This window comes from Pangasianodon hypophthalmus, chromosome 4, assembly GCF_027358585.1.
Source record: "Pangasianodon hypophthalmus isolate fPanHyp1 chromosome 4, fPanHyp1.pri, whole genome shotgun sequence".
Taxonomy (NCBI): Eukaryota; Metazoa; Chordata; class Actinopteri; order Siluriformes; family Pangasiidae; genus Pangasianodon; species Pangasianodon hypophthalmus.
The window spans coordinates 28,454,856-28,471,244 of NC_069713.1; the positions used below are offsets into that span (position 1 = coordinate 28,454,856).

The 16,389-nt window shown below is 41.6% G+C and overlaps 2 protein-coding genes across 11 annotated transcripts in view; one reads left to right on the top strand and one right to left on the bottom strand.

Moving 5' to 3' along the window:
* Positions 1 to 9,343, top strand: part of arhgap21b (Rho GTPase activating protein 21b) — a 50,955-nt gene extending 41,612 nt beyond the window's left edge. For 4 of the 6 annotated variants that reach the window (XM_053233160.1, XM_053233162.1, XM_053233164.1 and 1 more), the window contains 2 exons: positions 5,513 to 5,544; positions 5,634 to 9,343. In XM_053233160.1, the coding sequence (XP_053089135.1) occupies positions 5,513 to 5,544; positions 5,634 to 7,064 (1,463 nt within the window). In that variant the 3' untranslated portion in view covers positions 7,065 to 9,343. The remainder of the gene's footprint in view (positions 1 to 5,512; positions 5,545 to 5,633) is intronic. The other 2 variants (XM_053233161.1, XM_053233165.1) reach the window with 1 other exon arrangement.
* Positions 9,344 to 9,793: 450 nt separating this feature from the next.
* Positions 9,794 to 16,389, bottom strand: part of dpp6b (dipeptidyl-peptidase 6b) — a 141,564-nt gene continuing 134,968 nt past the window's right edge. For all 5 annotated transcript variants that reach the window (XM_026936536.3, XM_026936534.3, XM_026936537.3 and 2 more), the window contains 6 exons: positions 16,123 to 16,177; positions 15,111 to 15,228; positions 14,435 to 14,493; positions 14,268 to 14,340; positions 14,115 to 14,188; positions 9,794 to 13,977 (listed from right to left, as the gene is read on the bottom strand). In XM_026936536.3, coding sequence (XP_026792337.3) covers positions 13,828 to 13,977; positions 14,115 to 14,188; positions 14,268 to 14,340; positions 14,435 to 14,493; positions 15,111 to 15,228; positions 16,123 to 16,177 — 529 coding nt within the window. In that variant the 3' untranslated portion in view covers positions 9,794 to 13,827. The remainder of the gene's footprint in view (positions 13,978 to 14,114; positions 14,189 to 14,267; positions 14,341 to 14,434; positions 14,494 to 15,110; positions 15,229 to 16,122; positions 16,178 to 16,389) is intronic.

Here is a 16,389-nt window from a genome sequence, read left to right on the forward strand (position 1 = left end):
ATTCGTAAATGGATTTAAAAAAACATCTTCTTCCTTTTTTAATTTTCCTTTCTTCATTCCTTTTTTTTCATTCCTTCATTCTTGAATTTCTCCTCTAATACAATTTTTCTTGATTTTTTCTGTCCCTCTTTCTTTCTTGCTATTCCCCTTTCTTCATTTCTTCTTTCATTAGTAAATCTTTTTTCTTGTTTCTTGAATTTTCCACTTTTTTGTTGTTCTTTTTTGCTTGTGTGCTTGCTTCCTTCGTTCTCTTTTTCTTTCTGCCTTTCTCGCCTTTTCACCTTTCTTCCTTTGTTTGAGTTTTTCTTTTTGGCTTACTTGCTTTCTTTCTTTCTTTCTTGCTTTCCTGGGTTCCATCTTTTTTGCTTACTTCTTTCTCTCTCTTTTTTTCTTTCTTCCTTAGCTCTTGTCTTACTTTCTTTCCTGGTTTCTTTCTTTTTTTTTTTTCCTATAGTAACAGTTCATTCACAGGAACTTGCATGGCAGAAGCTCCAGATAAACTGATTTAAATAAATCGCTGATATGGTGAAGTTTTCTGTGACTTAGTTAACATTTATGGAAGGAGTCTCCAGTGTCAGTGCTTTGTAACAGTCGGAGGTAAAGCTGTAATTTTAAGTTTTCTGACATCTTCAGTAAATGTAAGAGAGAACAGGATCTAGCATTAAATGTGACTATAAACGGATAAAAAGTATGAGGTGTCGTTCTTTAATAAATAGGCCATGAGTCTTGGGTTATTTGCTGTGCTATGAGAGAAATAAGACATTTCGGGATGGTAAGAGTGACTCTTCATACAGCACCCTGGCGTTGATTCGTTTCCTGTAACAGCACCACACACACTGTTTTATTCCTCACTCACCAGTAATGCAGTGAAAAGTAGTCCCGGTTACTTCCGGGCACATTCCTGAAGGCTTTGTGGTATTAATACGCCGTCTGAGCCACACAGCGATGCTAGTGTTCATTTTATCTACCGATTTTGACGAGGAATTTTGATTCAAATCTTCATTCACGAACACCTCATGGGTTTTTCGCATAAAAATACATAAGTAAAACATATGCATTAAAAAAAAAATCCTCCTGCAGTTCTTGTCTGTTGTAATCACACACACACACACACACACACACATGTAACCCAAACTGTTCCATTGGAAAGAAATTTTTGACGTTTTCCTTTCACACTGCTGTCCTTGTGCTAGCTAGCTAATTATCCACGACATGATTGACAGCAGCCTGCTTTCGTATCCAGGATGAAATTTCAGGCTCTGATGTTTGTTTTTGTACTCTGAGTATAAGCTTAGTCAGCTTATTAGAATGTCTTTTTGCATATGCACATGGAAACGTGAACTATTTTAGCAATTTTGCTCTGGTTAAATCGAGTGTGTCTGATTTTTTTAAAATGAAAAAAATTGGATAAAATAGTTCCTGTTAATATGTTAAGCTTTTATAAATTGTTTGATTTTTTTTTGTTTGTTTAAATTTTTGGTTTTGTTGAAATGTCGCTATTTTCTTTAAATCTCCTTTGTTTTTGTTTTCTTGATTCTTTTATTTTGTTTTTCTATTATTTCTTTATTTTTTGCTTTTGATTGTTCACACATCATTTTCCTCCTTCTTCAGCCTGCGTTACGACTCCACTCCTCCTTTCCGTTCAGTTCTGTTCCTCCCTCTTTCTTGCACTAACCCGACATGTTCTTTCCTAACGAAAGAAAGAAAGAAAGAAAGAAAGAGAGCAAAATGAAATGAAAATTCATGTGACGTTATGGCTCACTCGTCTTGTCTCCAGTGTTTTCTTTCTCCCTTGTCCCCCCCTTTTGTCCCCTTTTTGTCCAGCCCTGCTCACACATTACCCAATCTTGACACAGGCCAAGTGGGCGGCGTCTATCACTCGGTGATGTCACTGATGGACTCTGTAATGTCTGTGATGGACAGCTGGGACTGTAGGAAGAAGGAGGAGTGTTGTCCCCAGTGTAGCTGCCTAGTCTGCAGAAACCCACGGTTCTTGTAAACGTTTTTGAAAGAAAAACAAAAAAGAACCGATCCGAGAGAGAGAAAGAGAGAGAGAGAAAGAAACACGAACCAAACGTACAAAAACAAAAAACAACCAAAAAACACGCTCCTTCTGAGTGAATGTCAGAGAAGTCTGGGTTTATATATTTTTTGTCATCGTGGTGTTTCTTTGCACGTTTCATATCTTATAAGATCATTAATTAACAGAGAGGATACAGAGCAGTGATGGTGTCATGTGTCTGAAAAGCCTCTTTGCTGTCTCTCGTTGTCTCTGAAGCTGACCGCAAGGAGTTCTAGCATGGTACGGTCTCCAGGTTTCTCCTCCGCCTCATGTGGCATCACTGTCCATCCTGTGTGAAAGGGTGGGGGAGGGGAGGGGGTGGTGCTAAACCTCACACAAAAGCCACACGCTTGTTATCAGAATGAGTTGTTTTCTTTTGTTTTGTTTTTTTAAAGCGCTTGTGATGGAAAAGTTCACGTAAAAAAATTACACGTCCTCTTCGTTCATATCCAACCCGTGGTGTGGATCAGCTGAAACATGTTTAAATGTGTCTGAGGTCAACAAGGAAGCTTGTAACAAGTAGCTTCCACTTTGCACACTGCATGCCATAAACTGTTTAATAGAAACGCAAAATAAGTCTGGTTTATGAGTAAAAACTGCAACTTTATAATCTGGGTCACAAGAATGGCTAACAAAAGCTCTAGCAGGCAGAGCAACAAACAAACAAAAACAAAAAACAGAATTTTATCATTAAAAGATCTCACATATCATGGAATGAACGATATATATATATATATGTGTGTATGTATGTTTGATATTTAAAAAGAAAAAACATTCCCAGATATGTATTCTTATGCCTGGTGCACTACACAACACAATTATTACACCTGGTGCAATACACTACACAATTGTAGCCCTGATAATCTGCTCACAGACTCAGTGTGGGACTAAGAAACTCCTAAACCCCAATAAACCCCACTCACCCCACTCACCCCACTCACCCCCGCCCACCTCAGCGACTGCCCCCAGCTCGCTCCCACGCCAACCGCTCGCATAAGTTATGTCCCAAATGACGTAATATACACTATGCACTATGTACTCTACCGTCCTGCGTATGAATTTTAGGAGGGTAGGAGGGTAGGATCATCTCAAATGGAACATGAACATTTGGTTTTTTTTTTTTTTTTTTTTTTTTTTTTTTTACTAACCGTAAGTATACGCTGTTTCCCAGTCGATCGCAAGTGACGTCAAACGCACGTAATGCGACGCCGCTAGCTTTAGCAGAATACCCAGAGTCAACGAAAATTAATTTCTTCATTTTACTGTTTGTCGCTGTTACTGTTTATGCCCAACATGACCTTTTTGCTTCTTCAAATTTGAGTCAGTGTCAGCACGTGGTAGCTCCGCCCCTCTTGTGCTACATAAGCAAAGCTGCGACCGCTGAGTGCATGCAGCGTCAAACATTCCACACTTTTGTTTTTTTTTGGTTGAATACGTGCATCATCCAGGTACTTGAAGTGCACTTCTTCTTGTTGGAATTTTCAGTGTGAACGCACTACTCACACTATTAATACTACAAAATGGCATAGAATAGTGCATAAGTACGCAGTTTGGGACGCAACTGTAGTGATGACGGTCCTGCGATGCCTTTTTCCATGAATTTTATTTTCAAGCATGTTGTTTTTTTGTTTTCTTGACTCTGCTCTGCGCTTCCACGTGCAGGAAATCCCTGAATCTGGTTCATCATCCATCTGTTTGTGTAGGAGAGTGAGGACAAAATGTAAACACAAAAATAACAGTCTTGGAAGAAATGATTTAGCGTGCTCCTAAAAAAAGCAAAGCAAAACTAAATGCGTCAAGATTGCTGCCAGTGCACAGTTTCGACACAGCTAGCTGATATTTCCTCCATAGTTTCTCTTATTTCTGTTCTCTCTCGTACGAGGTAGTGTGTTTATTTCATCCCGCGCAAGAAAGCGGGATTTGGGGATCAGGTGTGCTTCGTGAAAGTACCAGAAGCAGAAGTCTTTCATGTCCAGCTCCCTTTCAGCTTTGGTAGATTGTTCTTTCCTCCAGGGGAAATTTAATTTGCTTTCAGGTCTGATTAAAGATTACTCCTGTATCGCCATAGCAACAGGTCAGAAATCCTAAACACTATGGCTAAGCTGTTGGGAATGTTAGGACCTCTGAATTCCACTTCAGGCCACGCCCACTGCCTGAGCCTGTCGCTGGTGCGGACTGTGTTTAGCAGGAAAGATGAAGACATGACTGATAACGTCTCTCTTTTATTTATTTATGTAATTATTTTACTCAAATCTGTTTGAGACGCTGAACAGTTTCATATATCCGATTGAGGTGACGTAACTCTAGGTATGCAGAGTGCACAGCGCCAAACTGGATGCTGTAAGCTTTCATTAACCGTTAGCTACATTAGCATCGTAGGTCCAGTGCGAAACCTAAGAAGCAAACATTAGACACCGAACATGTTTTGGCTGATCCGAGTACATGTGGGGGAACGGGGAATGACACGTGGCGTCTGATGTGGTGTCTCGGACAGAGCTGTTTTAAAATGAAATTAAAAAAATGACAAATAAATAATATAAAATTGAAATAATTAAAAATAAAATGTCAGAAGCACTGACCTGAATATAAGGTTTTTTACTTACTTATTTATTTATTTAAAATAATTAATTACTTTAAAAAAATTTTTTTCGGTAAAGTTGTAAACCTGTAGCTCTTGTGTCCTTTACTATGTGTACTGTATAATGGTGTTCTACAGCTAAGAGTAAATCTCTTACTGTCCTTTTGTGGGGTAAAATATAGATTATATTATTTTATATATATTATTTAATATATATAAATATATATTAAAATCTCATTGGGAATGATCATGGCTAAATTTTGTGTCTATACACTGAATAGTTGCACAGTTCTAGTCCTGCAAAAGCAGTACCACATCAGACGATTGTAACACACAAGATTCCCGTGTAACATGTATATGTATATATGTATGTGTGTAAATATATATATATAAAATATTCATTAACTGTCTAAGAAAAGCACAAACACTTAGACACTGACATTAAGTCAGAGAAACGGATATTAAAACACTTGTCTCGTATAAATGTGTATCGTTGCCTCGGTGTGTTGTCTCAGAGTTGGGAAAGGCTGCCTTTAAACCAGGCTGTGTGTGTATACACACGAGTGTGTGTGTGTGTGTGGTATCAGTGGACATGCCGTCTGTGCGAATGTGTGCATGAGCTGCTTCCAGTGTCAGTGCAGCACTTGTCTCCTCTCGTTACTTCTCTCTCTCTCTCTCTCTCTCTCTCTCTCTCTCTCTCTCTCTCTCTCTCTCTCTCTGTGATGGCTTTAACTGCACTGCCTTCATGTGTCTGTGCCGCTCGTGTGATGAAAACATCACTCTTCTTGTGGCTTCTCACGCCGCTCTTTCACACACTTTCACACACAAAGATTCTGATTTTATTTTTTTCTCTCTTTTTATTCCGCCACTAGATTCAGCCACCAGTGACTCTGCCAAATCAAAGGTGAGTGCCAAGTTCACTTTCACATCAGACATGATCGGATTGAGTTTTATCTTTTCTTTTTTTAACATGACGTATTGTCGGTCCTCCAGCAGGGCTCCTGGGGCTCGGGTAAAGACCAGTACAGCAGAGAGCTGCTGCGCTCGTCCATCTTCGCCAGCCGCAAGCGCAAAAAACCCAAAGACAAACCTCAGATGAGCAGCTCGGAGGACGACCTGGACTCCAGCTTCTCCAAGAAAGAGATTCAGGACGAGAGCGAGCCGAACGATGAGCGGAACGAGGAGGTTGAGAGAGAGGCAGGAGTCTGCGATCGTCTAGAGAAGTCTGATGATGCTGACCGGAGATCGGAAAAGAGCATCGTCAATGTTCCAACAGAATTTAAATCCGACATCCTGCCTCTGAAACCACTGCAGTTCGATAAATCCAACGAGTCTCCGAAAAAACACCGAGTGCTGAGAGAGAGAGAAGTGGTGCGTCTGAATTCGCTCTCGGACCCGCCGTCGACCTCGTACGATGAGGGCTGCGTTTCCGATTTGGGAACGCTGAACAGCACGAGCTCTCAGGCGTCCGGCCCCAGAATCCGGCGGGGCAGAATTCCGGGTCCCTGGATGGAGAATGCAGGAGCGGAGGTGTGCTCCATCACGTCGGATTACTCCACCACGTCGTCCATGACGTTCCTGACGGGGATCGAGTCTACTGCGCTGAGTCCGGCTCACGACGCCGATGACGAGAGGAGCGAGCTTATCAGCGAAGGCAGAAACATCGATTCGGACAGCGAGAGCAACTTATCTGTGTTCGCGCTCACCAGAGACGACGGCGCGTCCGAAGACGTTTTATCTGTGCGAGAAGAAGGCGGAGACGCGCCTTTTCAGAACTCCCCCAGTCTTCTGGTGTCGCAGCGCATCGTCGCGGGCGACACGTTAGCACGAAAGAGAGGAAGCCGACAAAAAACAGACAGCGAGTCTTCGACGGACGGTGGGCGTAGCGATAAAGAGTCGAGGATTTCAAAAATGCTGGATGTCGTCAAGGGGAAAAACAGCAGCAACGAAAACGACCCCATCTGGCGAATCAAAATCACCGATCGCCTCAAGTGTCGTCTCCGTTCCTCCGCTGATGACATGTTCGGTGTCGGATCGCAGCGCACCAGATCTCCCGAGACGCGCAGCAAACGCAAGACCAACATACGGCGCCGCCACACGATGGGCGGCCAGAGAGACTTTGCGGAACTGTCCGTCATCACCGGGGCCGAGCTCTCCGCCATGGATCGCTTAAAACCCAAGTGCAGCTCGCAGGACTTTTCCATTGCCGACTGGCTCGTCAGAGAGCGGCATCGCGCAAGCAACCCGGAAGTCAGCCTGGAAAACTCGGACCTGTTCTCCGCCGGGGCCTCGGGGTCCAGTTCGGGAATGTTAAACGGAGAAGCAGTGGCTCAGCTCAAAAGCTTCAGCTTGGCCTCCGATGCTCATCCACACAAACTGTCCGGGGCGCAGGTGGTGCGCTCGCGTTTTTATCAATACCTGTGAACGGATGGATAGAATTCTGATAGACTGAAGCGTGTGTGAGTGTAAGGTACTTAAAACAATGAGTTATTTTTTTATACGTGATTTAAAAAAAGTGAAGAAGGACGGTACTGACGCAGGTTTCTGACAGTCAGGAAGAGGAGGGTGACGGATGACTGCTGGTGGTGATGATGGTCGGGGGGGAGGGGGGTAAACAGGCGACGTTATGTTCTCAAACGAAGTGGTCATGAACGTGATTTTTGAAAAGTTTTTAAGACGACTTGTTCTCGCAAGTGTAAGAAGGTCTCAACTCAACCAAAATGAAGAATGTATCTAATCTGCTTGCTGTAACGCTTAATTTGTGCTATTTCTCATCTTTTGTTTGTACATAGCCCCTTTGTTTTAATGTACTTGAAAAGATTTTTCCATTATTCGAATTTGTCTAGCGCTACTTGTGTAGCGTGGTGGTTTTTTAAAATGTGTATAATTAAGGCCTCTCTGATGCAGCTGCTTATCTATTGTCATACGACCATCAAAAAAAAAAAAAAAAAGAAAAAGATGAAATGAAGAAAAATTTGGGATAACAATAAAATTTAGGAACTCCTTTCCATCAGTAAATACCCGTATCATGCAATATCAGCCTGAGCCGCTGGACTGGTGCTGGTACTGGTATTTCATTTCCGATCAGATCCAGCAGAGGGCACTGGTTAGTCTTTTAAAGTGATACTCCACCATTTTTTAGCGTAATCTCTATCCGCTGTGTGCGTCCGAGTCCAACAATTTTAAAACGTTTCCCTGCATCGAGAAATGAATCAAAAATCATTTTACTCCAAACTCCCTTGTAACGGAAGCGTAAGGGCAGATGTTGAATCATCAGTAAATGTTTAAAGTGTGTGAGAATTCAGTCTGCTGTTCCGGAGTTTTATCACTACGGTGAAAAGTAGCTGGTTGCTTTGAGCTTTCCTGAAAGTTTAACAGTTTTAATACGCCATCACAAGCGACAGCGGCAGAGATTATTGTTCATGTTCACCTGACGCGGGCCTGACACGGGCCTGACACGGGCCTGACACGGGCCTGACACGGGCCTGACGCGGAGCCGCGATTACAGCCTCAAACATTTTCATTGTATGACGTTACAAAAGTGTGACATGACCACGTGACAAATCCAAACGTTTGGCTTGGACGACTGGATGCGTGTGTTGCGACGTTTCTTCAGTTTCCCGCTCTGTCATTGAGTGTGTATAGAGACACTACAAAGAAAAATAAAGCTTGGAAGGAAGAAGCAGAGATCGTTGGTGCTTCTGGTGAGTCTTCATAGCTAGTACACTTAGCTCGCTTTGCGACTCTGATCTGAGAACGAAGCTAGAACGAAGCCAAGCAAGCAAAGTAAACCGAACAACCGCTTTTCACACTGATTAGCACGTTCTGCAACTTGTGAATAAACAGCTAGCTTTATTATATAATACCATGCTACAGTGCAATAAAAAAAGAAAATGGACAGGCCATGCCCACAACTGACAAACTGAATACAAAGTGATGTATTTGTACAGATTTAAAGCTGAATATTTAATGAAAATGTTCCTAGGAAAATGTTTTGCGTGTTGTTTTTAAACGACGTTAAAAAGTTTGATGCGCGAGTTTAAGTTTGGAGTAAAACAGATCTTTGGTTCTTTTCTCGTTATACGGAAACGTGACAATTCTCATGTTTTAGAGATGAAATAAAACCTCAGCGTGTTAATGTTTAGTGTTGAGAACGTGTCTTTTCAGCGCGGCACGTGTGTACCCGGGTGACGGAGGTGCGCCGTGTGGAACTCGTGCCATATGTCCTTCTGAAACACACTACAGCGTACTGTGAAGAGAAAGTGTTCCCCACGTCAAGAGAACACACTACACACATCTGTTTCTTTTCTTGCATTCCACTTCGGTCTTAACACTTTTTTTTTCTTTTTTTTTTTTTTTTCTTTTTTTTTTTAAAAGAACATTTTCATTTCATTTGTGTAAAATAATTTAAATGTGCATACGTGTTGCGGCACGTCTCTCTCGTCACGTCAGGTTCCAGTTCTGGAAGTGGTGTATAATACAGGCGTGTAGATAGCGGGACCGACGGACTGGACTGGACTGGACCATGTGCATCATCTCCAGGGGAGAGTGTGTGTGTGTTTGTGTGTGTGTGTGTGTGTGTGTGTGTGTGTGAGAGAGAGAGAGAGAGAGGTCTTGTTTTTTTCTATCATGCCCTGTCCGCTACATACGTGGACAAACAAAACACTGGAAAAAAAATAAACGCTTTATGTCTGACCAGGAAAGTGGAGTGTAGAGTGTTTTACTCACAGAGGTGAAAACAGGTGAGTGTGTGTGCTGATTTTATTCCGACTGAAATATGAAAATATGATCTTTTCTCTGTTTATTTATTTATTTTTTAATCATTTCAGAAGCATCCTGTCCCATTGTGTCATCTGTTTATTGCGAATTAAAAAAAAATTCTGGAAATGATTTAAAAAAAAAAAAACCACCTAAATATTGTGGGGAGGAAACATTTTTTTACACTTGGCTGAGGAGGGAAAGGTGAGGAGGTTTGAACTATCGATAACAACGAGATGTGAAACAGTGACGGAAATGAGTTTTTGTTTGTTTGTTTGTTTGTTTGTTTGTTTGTTTTAAACATAGATGACGTAGGGGATGTAAGTCACATGTTTCAGCTCTGTGTCTTAAACTGTATCTATAGTTAATCATAAACATGGCCACAGAGAGACAGATAAAAGTTTTTCTCAATTTATTGAACAAAATTCACATCAAACGTCACCATGATGCTGATTAGAGGTCTCTGTTCTCTCTGCACATAAACCAAACTTTTTTTTTTTTTTGTTTTTTTCGGTCATGACGAGTGTAGTTGATGATGTTGATGGAAGCCACTGAGTTCCACTGAGTTTCACTGATTCATATTTTCTTTTGCTAACTTTTCAGACATTTATTTAAAATTGTGTTTTTCACCCCACAGCGCTGTCGAAGTCTGGATTGTGATTGGTCAGAAGGCGTTGATTAATATTCTATAACAGCAGCTCTGACAGTAGTGTAGGATTATATTAATGCGCTCGTCCTAATCTAATACGTTATTGTTTCTACGGTAACGGATCATTCACAGGGACGTGTACAGCAAACACTCCACATAAAGAACAGATTTTAAAAAAAACACGCTCTTCATGATTTGGGGGGAAGCTTCACACGGGTCATCATTTGAACATTTTCTATTATATACAGGAACAGAAATGTGCTTCTTTAAAATTCTAGCATTTTAGGGAGAAAATTTAAATTTACTTTAAAGATTTCATTCCAGTTCCACCAAAAGTTGCCGTGCCTACACATCTACATTTAACACCCTCATCTACTGCTGGAGACAGACGATAAGTGTATAGGGCATGATATCTGACTGTGATGATCAGAGTCACCTAGTTAAAAGCAGTGCTGGAACAGGATCGAAATCTCAGTAAGATTTTTTGCTGCTGTTTCAGTCTAAAACACAAGACTTTAAATTGGATGTGCTTATATTTCACCACTAGATGGCACAAGAGCGCTGTTCTGTTTACACACCAGCGTGTACGTGTGTGAAAAAGCTTTTTAAACCATGATTGATGACAATTTCTTGATAGTCCGATACACAGAGTCTGTGATTATGTAATAAAATATCGTAAAGTCAGCTGTTTTGTGTAACGTAAAGCCCACAGTGTCGTGTTTTTATTTAGCGTGCCTGTGTCCTGATCTAATTAGCTGCTGAATAAGTTACACTGATAACCTTCCGGGTGAAGAACACATTGAGGGGGAAAAAAACAAGCTTTCAAAATGCTTTATGTACAAGTTACGCACATCAGGGAACAAAACAGCTGAAGTGTAATGTACACATCTGTACACCAACATACGACCACGAGCTTTTCTCTCACAGCAATAACATTAAAGTGGAACCACAGAGACACATTCAATCCGTCTGAAATTACACCACAAAAACACAGAGTTAAAAAATACAATGGGGGGGAAAACAAATATGCAGATTACTGCCTAGCATGCTGGATTTGAGAAAAAAACAAAACAAACAAACAAACAAAGCAAACATTCCGTACGGAAAAAAGTCCTTGAGGACCTTCTGAGCGTCATCACAGCTGTTCATATGAAATACACGTAAGAAGCGTGAAGAAAATGAAACGTACACGCTGTTTACGCTTTACCGCAATCACTGAAACTCAGATTTTTGTCATTTTGTGCATGTTTCTAGAGAGCTAACCACACCAGCAAGTCTGTAGGTTATTTAGCTACGGAGTAAAGGGGAACGTGTACGTCTCATTTGAGCAAAACCTTAATTACGATGTTACAGTAGGGCTGGGCGATATGACGATACGACATTCATTACTGCGATACAGTTTTCTGATTAACACTGATTCTGTTCCTCACAGCAGGAAAACGCAGCTGAATGGATGTTAAAATTGTCATTTTGTTTTTCTTCATCTTTTGTATGTAATAAAAAAAACAAACTGCTACTGTTTAAATGTTCTTAGCAAATTTCCGCTGTTTCTCACAATGTAGAGATTACGCACTCAGGCCTGCCAGCGCTGAACGGGAATAACGCGTCATCCCGCAGGGTAGAAATGACGTAAACCATGTAAAAAAAATAAAATAAAAAGATCACTCGTCATCCCTTATAGAAAACGTGAAATGTTTCTAGCATTTTTTCCCCACTGAACTGCTCAAACTGTTTGAATGTGCTTTTTAATCATCGTTACGATCAAAGTTTTTCTTCGAATGTAAGTGTTAGATATGACACTTTGTTGTAGACCTGCTTAGCTAACTGCTAGTAATATTAAAGCTTACATAGCTGACTAAGTCAAACACGTTGAGAGATTTGATTTGATGCTAACGAACTCGAAACATTTACCGTGACGTAAAGCGAGGCGAGCACGTGGCATTTTTCGCGCAGGAAAGAAAACCGAGTTGAGATGACTAACGCGAGTTGTACTCCGATGTTAAAAACAGCAGCTCCTACACAGAGCGCATAAAGATGGGAAGGTCTGAGTTGAGTGGTCGTATCTCCCAGCCTGCTTTTCCAGATAAACTGATTGATCATACTGACGTGTGGAGTCGGATATCTGTAATGTCCGTGTTGTTGAATCGTAGTGCTTTGTGTTACAGCTTTACTCCAGTAAGGCACAGTGACTAAAATAATAACATTAGACTGGTTTTTTTTTTCTTCCCTCGGCTGTATGAACATCATTTTTAAAATCACACAGATTGCTAATCTGACTCGTTCACAAATCAGCAGAACATGATGCTACGCCCTAAAACTGGTATGAAAGCTGCTTCCAAGCCGTTTATTACTAAGTGTCTGATTAAAGCCACTGGGCTGCAACAGGACGAAGGACAGAATGAGGAACGATGAGCAGTTTTAGGTTTAAATAAGAGTCTCGATATTACCGTATTTTCCAGAATACACGTCCTGACCGTGTATTCCGTGTTTGCTGTCTGTAGGTTTTGCAGTGAAGCTACGAGGTTAATGGAGCTATGGGAAATCTGTCTCAACAAAAATCCTTAAGTATGTTCACACCAGTCTGACTTCCTTCATATCTATACACATAAGCAAAATTTTCAGCACGTAGCTGTAATACTGTAATGTTACATTTATGACCTGTTGCTATGGCAATCAGAGAGAAATTTTTGCTCTTTAAGGTAAAATTCATGAGTCAGTAGAAAACTAGAAGGCGGGACTGTGATCTGTTTGGTCAGTAAAAAAAAAACAGGATTCTTAGTAGTAAGTAGTGTAACACTGGAATCTGTTGCCTCCTGCACGTCTTAAAAAAAACCAAAACTTAGCCATCTGGTCCGCAGATATACGGTAGATAAAATTCAGCTTTTTCTCTCTTGCTGCTTTCCTGGATTTTCTCTTTAGCTACATCAGCATCTCTGCAGTCACCATCTTGGACACTCTGTTCATTAGTGCTGTTTGTTAAGACTCCGCCCCTCTAAGCCCCGCCTCCCAAAGTCTGAAACGACGGAACTGAAGTGATGTGAATGATAACGTATGACTCTGAAATTAGATCTACTGCTGTTTACACGTGTTTATTTCAAAGTTGATGATTTTGGGTGAGATGGACTTCCGTGACTTGTTAGCTAACGTTAGCCTTGTAGCTTTACTGCAAAACTAAAGATGCAAACGTTGTCCGCGTCTTCGCGGTAAAGATGAACACTGGTTACGTTTTGCTCTTGAAGAACCTTTCCCTTTAATGGGATTTATACGATTGCTACAGTCTAGTGATTTCTGCTGTGATTATAACGTTTAACAAGCCTGATAATTACAAGTGCAGTGTTTTTTTGTTTTTTTTTTTAACTTGTAGCGCTAACCATCGGCGTCTGGAAAATACGGTAAGCTCCGTAACTAACAAAGGATATTAGCAGAGTGCTACTGAATGTCTATTTCTCCTGCACTGCTCTACAGTGTGTTGTGCTATATTTATCCTCCACAGTTTCCATTCTCAGCGCACAGCTGCGTCACCACCGGCTCAGTCCACACGAGGGCGCTGTACAGCTTCATCAGGGAGGAAGGTGAGGAAGAAACTCGCTCGCTCGCTCGTCCCTCCGTCAGACCGTTCCGTTTTCAGAGGCGAGGTGCGACTGGTCCATGCAGATGCTCCATCCCAAACAGAGATGATGATGAAGATGATGATGAAGAAGTATTACATGATGCACATTTTATTTTTTTAGAGAAACAAATTTGATCACGGTTTGTGTTGTGGGATTTCCCGGCGCCGTTTTAGCCGTCGTCCTCGTCCTCCTGTTCCAGCTCTTCCTCGGTGACTGTCTCCAGCGGCCTGAAGCACACCTCGAAGAAGCTGACGAGCGACTGATCCAGGTGCTGCCGAGAGACCTCGGAGTGCAGGAAGTGCCCCTCGTCAGGGTAGATCTGAACAGAAGGGGGGCATTAGAGTTAGACAGGTTACAAAGCCACCTCCTGATTGGTCAGCGTGATGGCTAATTATTCTGCCCATAAATATAACTGAATCTGCATTTAACATGAGTCTCACAGGCTCCGGCTCTTACCTGCAGTGTGTAATTGGCCTTTTTGTTTATTAAATAGTTGATAAATTTAGCCGTGTGCTGGAAGTGGACGTTTTCTGCGAACAGATGAAGACGAGTGTTAGTCATTAAACAACGTTAATTATGAAAAGAGCGAGGAGGAGAAATCAAACTCACCGTCGGCTGTCGGGTGAATAATTAAAAAATTCTTATCCTCTAGCTGACCTGCTCGATGAGCTAAACTTGACATCTGTGAAAGAAGAGAAAACACGAGGATGTAGGGTTAGAGGAAATGAGACGGCGTGTGTGTGTGTGTGTGTGTAACGTAGCAGGAAGAGCTTTACCTCGTAGACTCTTGCATTGGATCGAGGAGATCCTAAATAACGCTCGGAGAACGCTGAGGCTGCGAGAACGACACTGAGGTTAGAAATATGACTGAGATAACAGAATAAATCAGTGATGGTGTGATGTGTTACTACCCCCAAGCTGATCATTTTCCTAAAGCAGCACACCCTGAAGTCTTTTTATTCCTCTTATACCACAGCCATCTGCCATTACTTTTTTTTTTCATTCATTTAAGAACTACACGTTATGCATTTATCCATTTATAGTTACAGTTAATGGTCTTACTTACGTTATAGCAGCTATGAACACTCGCGTTCTAAACGTGAGCATATAAACACTATCGTTCACTCACCAGCCTCTCTTTTCTCTCTCTTCAAGTTAATAAGATGGAAAAAAAAATAGTTTTTTTTTTGCAGAAACTGCAATAAATAAATAAATAAATAAATAAAAGTGCAAAGTCCTCTGTCGTGAAGATGTCAGAAAACTTGGTTAGAGATTCATCTCTGACTGTTACAGTGCTGACACTGGAGACTCCTTCCTTAAATGTTAAATAAATGACAGAAAACTTCAATACGTATTTATTAACCCGTGTTAGAGATGTGCTGGAAAATAATCAGCTCCCGGCTCCAGCAGTGTAACTGCCGTGAAGACAGTGCTGTATAGGACTTATTTTACCGTATAGGCTGAAATCGGTGATGGGCGAGACGGCTGCTCCACATTTAAATTTAAAGTTGTACTTAAACAGCGAGTCCTCAGAGCTCAGCAGGAGGCTGGCGAGATATCCACCGTACACCTGCAGGAGGAAAAAAATACACCAAAACTAGGACAAAACCAAAAATACACTTACTGCCAAGGGAATAAAACATTTCACACAGATTAAACCTGTTCCGTTTTTATGTTCACAAGACTTTTAATTTGCAGCGTCGTTCGTATTCACCGCTGACATCAACGTCTGAATTCTAATCTGCGCTTTAATAAGATCCATGTCCAAAACAGCGGCAGGTTTATTCTGCTCTCTGGCCTAGTTTGGATGTTTCTCTGGGTTTAAGAGCTGCGAGTGAGTTTTAATAATTCATCCGCAGCACAGCGGGACTCCAAATTTACCACCGCTTCTTCCTCTTCACTCGAGCAGCTCTTGTGTTCTGTTCTCCCATAACAACCGACAGATCAGCTCCAATTATCTCCGCTTTCAAACAAACCACTTTAACTGCTCTTCTGGAACACACTCACTTTCAAACACCCTCTCCGCAAGCCGACTCTCTGCGTCTGTGCTTCCTCTCGTGTGGGGAAACGATCACAAGTCACTCTAAACTCTCTTTCTGTCCCACAGCAAATGAAATAACACTAAGAAGTGCTTCTCCTTCAGGAGGACTCACTTCCACTGTGGTGTTTTTTTTCTTTTCCCCAAGGTTCTCTCATCTTTTCTAAACAGAACCAAAGGCCAGAGCAAGAGGAGGAGTGACTCAGAGATTTACTGACATGTAGAGGAACTTCCTATACACATACACAATACACAGAAATAGAAAGAGCGAGAGAAAGACTGACACACAGAAGGACAGCTCCATATCCCAAGAGTTTTGAGTCTCTCTGAGTAAGCCCTTTTTTCTGCTGAGTGATAAAGAAAGACATGCGCTCAGTAAGGATGTGTGTGGAAGCACCAGAGGTCAGTTTAGCACAGTGAACTCACCCGTCCGTACACTCCGATCCTGGACTTGTCGATGTACGACTCTTTAGTTATGATGCTGCAAATAAAGAGAAAACAGCAACGATAAACCTACGCTGACATTCATCAAACAGTGATGGTAAACTAGTGATAACTAATGTTAACCCTACGGTGATATTACAGCTAAAGCTATGGTTATGTAAAACCTATGGAGATATTAACCCTTCGGCCACATTACAGCTACGGTGACGTTAACCCTACAGTGACATTACAGCTCCAGCGACTTTAACC